The sequence below is a fragment of the Barbatula barbatula genome (assembly GCF_947034865.1).
Source record: "Barbatula barbatula genome assembly, chromosome: 12".
Lineage (NCBI taxonomy): Eukaryota > Metazoa > Chordata > Actinopteri > Cypriniformes > Nemacheilidae > Barbatula > Barbatula barbatula.
The window spans coordinates 20,127,484-20,139,762 of NC_136775.1; the positions used below are offsets into that span (position 1 = coordinate 20,127,484).

Sequence of the window (12,279 nt, forward strand, 5' to 3'; positions counted from 1 at the left end):
AGGCTTTATGTTCGCTATATGAATACTAGGTGTGGAAAGCAGCAGATGGTAAATCCCATTTCAGTAAATCAGTAGTGAAACCGGGTGTGTGCGGTTACCATGGAATCCTTTGTCTTTGCTGAGGAGGAGAGGAAACGCTCTGATTGGTCCATTGAGCCCTAAATGACTGAGGGGGCGGAACACAGCGCTGGTACAGCTCATTGGTATGGGCCAAAGGAATGCTCACTGGACAGTCTGTTGGGTTTGCGCTGTTGCTGTGGGTAATATTAAAAAAGGGGTGTCCTCTGGGCCTTATTTTTATAAGTATTTTTTTGTAAGAGTATTTTGTCTTTGATGACGTATGGCATTGTTCATGGGAAATGAATAAGGCTAATGGTAAACACATGACTACACCAATGTGTTTTTTTTTAAAATAAATAACATGTACTATGCATTGGCATTCAATTTATTTTATATACAGCAATGTATTTTTGTCATTTAAAAACAAAACAAAAGCCAGAGTAGTTGATTATTGGATTTTTAAAGCACAATGTACAAAATTGCACAGAATATACAACATTATAAAACAATTTAAGATGAAGCAGAGGATGTATTTCAAGATTCAAAACTATTCAAACTAAAAGTTCTATTGATATGAAGCTCCATTATGTTTATAGCATCACAGCTAAAACATATTTCACAATTCTTTTCTTTCGCCTTTTTCAAAGGATATCATTTTCTTAATGAAACTTAAAGCTGATCCCTACAAATCTTTTTTTCAACAACCTTGAAATCTTGAGTATGTCATAAAAAAGGACAAACAGCATACTGGTTTAATTTACTGTTATCAACTGATATTGGCTATTTTATCATTATTAATATTGGTCTGATTTGTCCAGGTAAGGGCATATTCTCATGAAACAGTTATTGATCTTTTCTAGTGTAAATTTATAGTTTGGAATTCTTAACACATATCAGACAAAAATATTAAGGTATAAAATAATCATGATGTATTGGATCAAAAAATGAAATTATAGCGGTTTCCCTACAACTATAAAATAATCTCCAGTGATTTTGCAGTGTCACATGATGTCTGCATCATTATATTGCCATAATATACCACCCTAGGAGCTAAACAGCTTTTAATTGACACCTTGCAAGAAATGTGTAATTTCAGATACATAAATATGTAAAATAATGGATTCACAGTGGAGCTCACAAGTTTTACACCAAATTGAACATCTAAAATATTTTTATTTGAACCCAAAAATAAACAGAATGCTTTCGAATTTTAAACACTTTGAACGAAGGAAAGTTGTGATATGAAATGAGGAACAACTATGTCACTGATCCAACAAACACATTTGTAACTTCTATATTACGTAACTGGGATTTTTCTACATCCATTGAAGAACACACGATGCGCTCTGAAACATTTACAAATCATACTGATATAACATAAATTATCGGACTCTTTTTTTACATTCTGGCTTGAGTGAATGCTCACTAATGCAAAAGGGAATACCAAATAATAAACATTTCCGTCAATTACAATTTCACTCAAATTGTTCTATGGCAATAAAATGTATAGCAAAAAGAGTTGTCTGACAAATAGAATACAAAAGCACTTCTCTATTGGTATCAGACTTTTGGCCCAAACTTTAATGAATTGTGAAAAAACTTACGATCTTGACATTATTGTAATAACAATTTAACAATGATGAGACACAGGTCAGATACATATATTAATGTAACAAATATAAGGATGGGTGATAAGGAAGAATATACCACACTGATAACATCCTCTCATAAATTAATCACAAGAATTCCAGTCTCGAATATCTAGACTCATATTCCTCCCCCTCTGATGCAGAAGCTCAGCATTCTGTTTGTTCGTAACAATTTTGGATTGATCTGAGCTGATACACACCACCTGATGGACTCCATCAATGCAACCAGCTGTCATGCCTCTGCGCGGAGGTCTGCCTGTGTCTGCTTCTCTACCTGCTCTGGATTCATTCACGCTTTGCTCTGCCCTTCCGCTTTCTCCTCCCGGTTTCAGCCACTGTTGGCTTCTCGTCCATCTTGGTGGTGTTTCCATTACTGGCTGCCTGGGCTCCATTAGAGGCTCCATTGGAAAGGGCTTTGCTGGACCTGGACGTGCCTTCACGACGGGGCTGCCGGCGGTACGTCTGGTAATAGAAATTCCCAAAGAGGACGATAAAGGTCAGGGCGTATCCAATTAGACACCAGTGCATCCACTTTGGGAATGGGCAGTCGGAGTACAGTGACAAAGCAGTATGGCCGATGGTGACGTGAAATTGGACCTGAAGAAGAAGTTGATTTAGTGTGTTGTTAGTCACTTCCTTGTCAGAAATTGTATGCATTTGACCAAATAACTGTAAATATTTGAATATACACAATCAAGGCTAATATTAAAACACAAAAGTATTTATTTCTTAAAACTGTGCAAGTTAACAAAATTGTCCTAATTGGTGAATCATTCTCACATTCAACATAACTTATATTTTGCTTGCAAAATGTCACACATTACCATTTGGATGATAGTCAGATATTTCTTCCACCACAGATATTTCTGTATTTTTGGACCAAATGCAGCCAGGCCATAATATAAGTACATCAAAACATGTATGGCTGCATTCATATGAGCCCCAAAAAATGCTGGAAAAACACACAAATAAGGTAATTTCATGTAAAATACAAGACAACTATATTTAAATTGCCTATTAACATTGTTTAAAGTGCAAACTTATTGAACACTTACACTGTCCACCCGCAACCCATTTGATGCCAATCCACCACAAAGTGAACATGGTGCAGTGGTGATAGACGTGCAGGAAGCTGATTTGGTTAAATTTCTTGCGTAAGATGAAAAACACTGTGTCAAGGTATTCCACACCTTTGGAGATAAAGTACCACCACAAGGCTGCAGCCACCTGCACATTACAGGAAACAGAGAACATGGGTTTGATAAAGTCACTATTTGTTTTATATATTTGTTTTGTCATATTCTTTTTTTTTAACCAGACTCGAAAAAAGATAGACGACGCATCCCGAATTTACTTCAGATGCTGAATAAAAGTCACCTGTGTGCCAGCTGAGTTCTTTACCAGCCGAGCAATAGGAACCCAATCGATACTGTTTATTTCTAGAAATTCTGCAACCTATTTACGGCATTAATCCCAAAAACAAACAAAAAAAAACCCTGAAAAGATCAAGCATGGTGCTGTTAAAAATGCTCATGTAGCTCAACTATAATATTCGACCCAGAGGCCAGATGGAATTTTTGACAATGTGACATCACAGTGTGAAACTGAGCTCTCAGGTTATCCCGCTCTGACAGCAAACTTTTGGGCCAGCAACTGGAGAGCGGAATCACATGTCCAGTTTCAGTTTCAGTGACTTAATGACTTTATCCAGGAAACATACTCACCCTCACTTCATTAGGATCATCAGAGTAGTCTACAGGCTGGCAGATGTAGCTGTAGTTGGCCGCCCGTGCAGCAAGGAAGAGCTGAAATACAACTTGTAGTAAATGATGCATCGCGAAACATTAAAAGACATTCTGAACCTTTAAATAACATGTAGATGTTGCATCTTGATTATTACGGTATCTACTTTATTAATAAAATGATGGGTGGGCAAAGGTTATCCTCTGCCTTGCACATAGACCTAAGGTAATAGATTTTTAAGGTTATAGATGTTTATTTTAATAAATAAAAAGAAGTATATAATTACAAAAGTATCGAAGAATTTTAAAAGCAACTTTTGTGTGTGGGTGTGGGTTATTTGAGAGGCTGCTGAATTTGTGTGACACCTAGGCATCTTGTGTGTGAACGCACCTCTTTAAATATGAAAAAGTTTAGGATGACCATGCTAAAGTTGTAGACAATAAGGGTCTTTCTCAGCTGGAAGGGCTCTCTGCCCTGCATGTACTTTGGCCCAAGCCAGAGGAAGAGTAGGTAGGTAGAGCTGATGGCCAGTGTGGGAAGGGGGGAGTCCATCAGAGGCCATTTCTCCACACGCTTGTCTACAAACAATAATGAAAGCACATTATTACACTTTTATCTAATGCATTAATCTACAAATCTGCTTATATATGCCAACATTCAATAGTTTCCATAGCACTAAGCTTCCTGCATACATTAATCTGTAGCTTACTGCATACATTCATCTCTTTCTCTTCTAAAAAAACAAGCTTTCTCATGGTAAATCCAATAATGGTCTGATTTGGTTACTTTACATTACAACTTAAGTTTTATGTAATCAAAATGCTACCATATAATGATTTCACGACGGAAGAAAACCGAAGGACACAAAGACTGCAATGGTTTGGACAACCAACCTAAAGTTATTAAAGCGATTTATGATCTTAAATGTGAAAATATAAGCATAGGATGCATTTCACAAAAGCTGTTTTACTTGCCCCCTTTAACTGTACCAACACATATTAGTGACTGTTTAATGTGCCATATAAGCGGGTTTATTTCGTGCACACAGCGCTACTGTAACGTTGTTTTTAAGCACATCATTTGTTAGTTCATGGCACAGACACTCAATGGTAGTCCAAACCATTGCACTCAAGCTATCCTTCTTCTTTTCTTCCCACCTCTGCCTCGCTTTCGATTTCAACATGGCAGCGGAGTGAAATCAGTCTATTGATATCATGTGTCACATGCAGTTCAAGACATCAGTTACCTGCTATGGTAAGACTCCATTTGTAGAATCCAATGGTGTCATTGATAACATTCTTTATAATATCCATCTCTGGGACTCAATCTCTAGTTTTCTGAAAACAAGAAATACATTTTTATGCAGTTGTAAGAACAATAAAAAGCATTTTGTTGATTGAATATGAGCACTGTGATGTTTTAAGGCTGATTTTGGTGCATGGGGGAATTGGGGTTTATTATGGTGAGGTAGCCTATTGAAAAGGGTTGTATTACTGGGATGGTGGGGTAGGGGGAGGTGGGGTATGGACGAGGGGAGGGGGGGGGTATTTCAGCACAAAGACCAAGGCAGCATGTGTCAGCACATATCTATTCAGTACGATCTTAATGACAATGGAAATGACTCTATTACGGATGAAAAGATTTCATCCAACATCACGTAACTCTTAACATTTATTTAGTTGAATATAGTAAAACACCAAATTTGATTGTCCCTGTTTTGGCAGACCCCCACCACAGCAAACCAAAAGGATTTACACTATAACTGTTATTAGACAAACGAGAAGCAATGCTTTTCTCACTTAAACTAAGAGAAAAAGAATAAGAGAAAAATTTGAGATGCAATGCTACATCGTGCGCAAATGTGCTGCTGCGGCAGACAGCAACTGACACACAACCATTTTAAGGCACTCGCTTTATACACATCCAATACACATCCTCCAACCAGTATCATATATTTTACATTCAACGGTGTATGACACGTACTGCCTTAAATCCCCGAATTAATTTGTGCGTTTATTCTTACCGTGGAGAGATTAAAATCCCTTTCTAATGACATTCAGCGCAAGGTCATGCGACGCAGAACTGTGATGAACACACCTTTCTCTGATGTATCCGGATCTATTTAATGGCCTACAGTGAAAACACACGCGTATATAAGATTATCCGTACATCGAGCATCCTAGGCTGGCATCACTGCGGCTCTCGGGTCTCTCCGCTAAACACAGCAATGAATGAGCGTCGCTCTACTGCGCATGCGCCAGAGCAATTGATGCTGGATATAGGGTGAATACGGTATTTCCCCATTTTGCTGCTCATGGCTTAATTACCCTTACTTAATAATGGTACCATGGTATTTGTAGTAGACCATGGTAACATCACATTTACAACTGTCTCACTGCATTAACCATACATAACAGTTATATTTGTAATAAAACTATGTAGGCCTATATATGGTGATTTATCGGCCAAAATGGTTAAAATTACGACTTTGTTGGGAAAGATTGCGCGGAGTTTAACGTGAGTATCGCGAGACTAGAGCGCAATCTCGTTGAGGCAGGTCCGTCTGCGCAGCACCGCATGAAGTCTCCTACGCCTTTCTTTTCTTTCTGGCCGGGTGGACTGTTGCTGTATTATTTTTTAATCCTTTATTATGATTTATGATTAACAACAGAAAGGCAAAATTAACATTCATAATCGACAATCTTTAGTAAATTGTACATCATTCCGCATATATTACATAAACAAACAAACAAAAGGAAACAAAAAGAAGAAAAGAAAGAAAGAAAGAAAGAAAGAAAACGCTGTAAAACCAAAATCCTGTTGCTTTAACTTCACGCGTAAAAGCATCAGCGCTAAGCGTCATTTCCGGTTCAGGACAGAGTGTCAAAAAAGAAGATGGAGGGCAAAAACAATCTTGCGGATCTAGACTCTCGCCTGCAAGAGCTCGAGAAACGCATTTATGGCGAAAGAGGAGGAAACAGCAATAAGCCAGCGAAGGTGAATATCTGCCAGACATGTAACTTATTCAACCCTTCAGATCGCTTAATGCTCATGATAGATAGCAGCGTGGCGATACAAATTGTTGTTTAACAGATAATGGCTTTCACTTAATATAATATAATGTGATTTATGTCGTTGATAATTGTAATGGTTTAGGGTGCATCAGCAACATATCCCATGCGGGTAATTTATTTGACAGGTGCCTTGATTCAGTTGTGGGCGCTTTTTTTTGCGGGTGTGGCACAGGGATATAGAGTAACTTACAGGGTCATTTTGCTCTAGAGCCATTTTGCAACACTTCGTTCTGAAACCCATAACAGATGTTTTTTCCTGACACATCTGACACGTAATACACACACACTGCTCCTAAAAAATGTGATTCATTTATCAGATAAAAACAAACGGAGCAATTCCACACACAATCTGTGCTAGGACCAGAATTAACAACATCTCTTTACCCAAAATTCCCTGAAACTCAAACAAATATAGAATGTTATAAATAAATTATTCAGAAAAAGTTAATGTGCCCTCAACCTGATCTTTTTTGACATTACAGTGCCAAAAAGACACTGCTATTGTTTTGTTCAATGCAGTTTTAATAGATGGATAAAAGATACATTTCTAGTTCCAAATAATTGTTCTTCAGACGTTACTTATTCCACATTTGTTTTTTGATGACTAGATATGTGTACATTTTAACAGTTTTGCTCATGAAGCCACATTTAGAACCACATAGAGCCCTAAAAATGCAGTTCTCAAAAGTAGTAAAAGCTAGTCAAGCACAAGCATTTAAAAAGACATAACAGGCATTTACATTTACATTTATTCATTTGGCAGACGCTTTTATCCAAAGCGACTTACAAGTAGTTTTCTTACAGTGGCACATTACTGCAGAGCAATCAGGGGTAAGTACCTTGCTCAAGGGCACTTCAGTCATGACCTGCTGGCACTGAGATTAGAACAGGCAACCTTCTGATCACAAGCCCAACGATCTAACCACCAGGCCACAACTGACCCCGCAGTCAGTTGTGTATGCACTGACCCCGCATGCACATTTTGTAAAGATAACATGATAAAATGCTATTTCCTTTTAATTGCCATTATTGGCATAAAATGCATCAAGTATTCCTAAAGTTAACATATTTTGCAAAAATATATATCAATCTCTGTGTATTTGTGTAAAGTTGTTGTGCTGGTATATTTCTCACATAATTTTTCATCCCCTCTAATGTCTCTACATTTTAGGTGAAAATTGTCATTTTTACCTCCTTCTACAAATGAGTGGATTGCTGTTCATCAGTGGCATTTAATATTTTTTTGCTTTCATCACTACTGATGTTGGTCTTCTGTTTGAGCCTGGGAAATATAAAAAATTTGGTCGATTTGACACTGATCTATATATATATATATATATATATATATATATTCTCCAACTTGGTTCAAATTAGTGCACCCATGCTGTCAATAACTAACTAAACATTCACAATTTCCCAGACTGTTGACATTAGATGTTTTTGTCATCATTTTATTGTTTTTTTCTTATATTTTATTAACCTAGGATCTTCAATGGTGTGGTGATATATGTAGGAATTGTTAAGGATAATAATCATACTGTGAAGTATGAAAATGTACCCAAGAATTGATGATAAAGAAATAGAGAAAATAAATTACAATCCTTCTTTTCCCTTTACAGTGTGCTGAATCCCTCACAAAGATCAGTACTGCTCTTGCAAACACAGCTAACAAGAGAGAACGTGTCAAGATCCTTCACAAGAAAAGTGAGAGCCTGCAGCTATATATTTCACCTCCACTTTAAGAAGTAACAATTGAGAACAAAATGATTTAGATGTTTTATGTTACATGGTGTTATTTTTTCTCCCTTCAGTTGAGGATTTGCTGAAATATTTGGACCCTCAGTTTACAGATTTTATAGCTGTGCCAGATGCAATGAAATTGGAGTTTATTTTAGCAGGTCAGTACACAGATACATATATTTATAGAAGTGCAAGTGGTACTTCAGGACATCTTTGTTTCCAAACATCTCAGACTTGAACTTAAACATCTCTAGTGATTGCAAGTTCTTGACTGGTAAAAATCAACCACTTGACATAAGATGTGTGTGTATAAATTTGTAAATGGTTTCCTACAAGCTCATTCAACCTCTCTATATTGGGATATTATGGCAAATGACAGATGAATTTGTTTCATATCATAGGGTTTAATTAGATGCTCAGACATGAACCAAAGAATAGACCCATGTTCGCAATCGCATCCATTCCAGAAGTTAAAAAGTTAAATCCTAAAAGTTAAAATTCTGTTTATTTTGCAATACTGCATGTAGTGGTTACATTTTTATTGTTTGCATACTTTGAACAGTTAATAAATGTAATAAAATTCTCCTGTGACTACAGAGGAAGAGTTTTTGAGTTCACAAGCTGCATTGCTGGAACAGGTGCACAATCTGCAACCTCTTCTGGACAGTAACCACATAAAGGGTAAAATCTCACTTAACATCCAAGTTGGTTCATTCCTCCCTCCAGTTTGATAGAAGTTGTCTGAATCTACCATTAATGACATGGTTAATGGTGGTTTGTAACTGTGTTTTTCTATTATGACAGCGGTTCCAGAGCTGACCACTAAAGTACAGCGGCTATCACAAATCCACATTCAACAGCAGGTAACAAAATATTTATTTCTTCCTCTATATGTTCTTTAAACTCTTCATATGTTTTATTCTACAGTTCCGAGCATACACCTGTAGAGGGCAGGTGAAAATACATTGCCAACTGCACAATCTTCTTATCAGCCACCAAACTGCATTTTGTATTATTTAATTTAAATCTACTTTTTAAATTGTTGCACTTGTATTTTACATAGGTGTTCACAATTAAGCAAAATTATTTACAAGTTATGATGGCATGCAGGTTTTAGCATATGTTGTTCTCCTTGCTTCAATCCCACAGGATCAGAATGAAGAATTGTCTGCTGAAGTAAAAAAGCTTTTCGAAGAATACAACAAAATGGTATCCTTAATTACAGTGAAAGATAAAGCTAATTTATTTCCAGTAATAATCTTTTAATGCTTATCATGTGGTCAAAACTCCTTGCAGCTTCAGAATGTTAACAGTAAGACCATTTTTAAACGGTTCCATTTAAACTTTTGCACGAATTGTTTACCACCCTTAACTCTTTTGCAGATGTTTCTTTTATCCAAACAGTTCACTCAGTGGGATGAAACCCTTAGAACACTGGAAGGATCCAAGCAAGGCCAGCAGATAGATTAGAATAGTAATGCTTTAATGTTTCAGTAAAAATGTTGAGCTCTCTGTTTATGATTCATAATAAAACAACACTGTTATTCATTCCTAATCATAATATGTTGTATTGAAGTTAAAATATGGTCATTAAGAAATACATGCTTGTGTAAGAAACTAGTTCCTCCTGTAATATAAGGTGCTTGAAAGATATATTCAACCTGATCTTTCATGAACCACACATTCTCTTAACTTGGTTATTCGTTCTTATTTATTCATGCATTTGTTATGATGGTTTTTTTTTGTTTTTACCAACTTCAGACAAGGTGTCTTAATACAAATGACTGAAAATAAACCAAAATTGACTCATGCAGAAACGTTTTTAATTTATTTGTATATTAACATACACAACACTGTGTTTTATTTAGCGTGTTCATTTTACATTTTTTTTAATCCACAGCCAACCAATCCAACACATCCTTGCACTTTTTTTGTGATTATTACAAAACTATTACAGTAGCAATCAATCTACATTCTAATTGCATACTCCGATATTTTACAAAGATAAATTCTATTCGGTATTTTATGTCTTACTTTTTTATTGTCAGTGTTAAGACATGCAAATAAGAAAGGATCAATACAGTATGACAAATTACATGAAGAACATCTGGAATAACAAAACATTATAAGCCAGGGGGGTTCACAAAGAAATGCATTAGTAAAATCTTTAGATATGATTTCTAAGTAACATAAGAAAATATATAATCAAATGAGGGGAGAAAAGCAAATAAATTAAGATCTAATAGTGGGGGATTGGGAAATAATCACAACCACAACATGCCAGTTTTCATTGTTTTAATAATTTTGAATCAGAATTAAAAAATTTATTAAAAACGCATTAATGTTTGGTTTACAACTGGTGAATTTGCATTTGTGCAGGCTACATGAAGCTTGGCCAAAAGAATAAAAAAGGTTCATCATATAATACTGCCTTTTTGTTTTTCTTTTTGCTCTTGTTAACAAAACCAAATAACACACCTTTCCAAAATAAAGAAAACGGAGAATACACATTATAATGCACACATGTACAAAAACAAAGAAATCCCAAAATACTTTGATGAACTGACATCCTTCATATTACAAAATTTACAAAATGTGTCAATATCATTATTGAGTTATTCACAATCAAATATTTATATGGCAATAGGCAGACCTTTCTCCAATTTACTATGTCATATCTTACACTTTCTGAACTCGGAGGACTGGGAGTGTAATGTGAAGACGCTCAGACGCCGGCAAGATCACGGGATCGCTGGGGCGTTATGGCGGGAACTCCGTGCCAAAACCTAACGTCCGATCGACCGACCGATCGACCGTCCGTCTAACCGAACGTCTGACCGGACGTCTTGAACGTTTGTGCGGGTGACCCACGTGACGACCTGACGCGACGTCAACGTCTCAAAATAAGTGTTTTATTTACTTAAAATTGTAATTGTCAACTAGTTTTGAAGACAAGTTGTTGTTATTCAAGCAATTAACGTGGTTATCCAGTATTCTGCTGTACTTCCTTAAATAAAAGTTTAGAGAAATGTGTTGTGTGTTATTCTAGGCACTTCTGATCTTTCTCTGTGTGTTTTTAAAACTGCTCCAAAACATGGAATATCCAAATCAGTTGTTCGTGTGGGGACATTTTTTGAGGAAACAAGCCTATAAATCATACAGAATGATCTTTTTAATAAATGTAAAAGGATTTTTGTGATTATTGGGTTTAGGGGAGAATATACAGTTTTGTTAGTTCCATCAACACAAACTGTCCTCTGACAAGAGAAGTGCGAACTGAAGTACATTGGGACTGTTACATTGTAATGTTAAATGGGTTAAACAAGAACTGAACCTAGCATATCATTTTAATCTCACTTAATTTAATACACTCATGCTAGTTTTAAAATAAGAATTTAACTGTACAGGCAATTACACATATAACAATAAATGCATTGAACTTCAACTGCAGTTTTCATGACAGGATTCATCAGAATTTATTCCTTTACAAAAAATGTATAGTTTAAAAAATATATATTCTTATCAGTGTAAAAAAAGAAACAGTACATTACAGTTTTTCTCAGTCCAAATTGCTTAACTACTTTAACTATAGTTTAACCATGGTCATTTGTATTTTACTAAATGTAATCAATCCACTAAAATGAAAATATTACCACAATTTTACTATAATAAAATACGGTTTAAACAAGATACAATTTTAACTTTATTAAGAAGAGCTATAGAAACATAGAATAAAGTTGAATAGAATTGTTTAATTACACAGTGCCTCACAAATAAAAGTCAGGAACAAAAGTGTTATTTTATGAAGCGCGGTTTTTTATTTAAACCTGTAAACAGATAAATATGCTGTGTTATGAATTTACCGTCACCAAGACTTGTTTGTTTTCATATCAGCCACAAACAAACAACTGGCCAAACAATCTTGCTATATTTCTTTCATTAAAACCCTATAACACGTTCCTGCGTGTGTTTACATGTTGTTAACACGTACCAATAGCGCCCGGTCGACAGAG

At 35.8% G+C, this 12,279-nt stretch overlaps 2 protein-coding genes across 3 annotated transcripts; one reads left to right on the forward strand and one right to left on the reverse strand.

Moving 5' to 3' along the window:
• Nucleotides 1-430: 430 nt before the first annotated feature.
• elovl4a (ELOVL fatty acid elongase 4a) lies at nt 431-5,706 on the reverse strand. 2 transcript variants are annotated; one of them, XM_079468920.1, is made up of 7 exons: nt 5,476-5,706; nt 4,699-4,789; nt 3,843-4,030; nt 3,434-3,514; nt 2,765-2,936; nt 2,534-2,661; nt 431-2,306 (listed from the first exon to the last, which is right to left on the reverse strand). In XM_079468920.1, exons 2-7 carry the CDS (start codon nt 4,763-4,765, stop codon nt 1,995-1,997), a joined length of 948 nt encoding a protein of 315 aa, XP_079325046.1. In that variant the 5' UTR covers nt 4,766-4,789; nt 5,476-5,706; the 3' UTR covers nt 431-1,994. The 2 variants fall into 2 exon arrangements, with proteins under 2 accessions (XP_079325046.1, XP_079325047.1); XM_079468921.1 differs by having other exon boundaries at nt 436-2,306; nt 5,550-5,702.
• Nucleotides 5,707-5,955: 249 nt separating this feature from the next.
• dctn3 (dynactin 3 (p22)) lies at nt 5,956-10,689 on the forward strand. The gene is made up of 7 exons (XM_079468662.1): nt 5,956-6,449; nt 8,146-8,230; nt 8,338-8,424; nt 8,864-8,947; nt 9,071-9,129; nt 9,416-9,475; nt 9,650-10,689. Exons 1-7 carry the CDS (start codon nt 6,348-6,350, stop codon nt 9,734-9,736), a joined length of 564 nt encoding a protein of 187 aa, XP_079324788.1. The 5' UTR covers nt 5,956-6,347; the 3' UTR covers nt 9,737-10,689.
• The last annotated feature ends 1,590 nt before the right edge of the window (nt 10,690-12,279 follow it).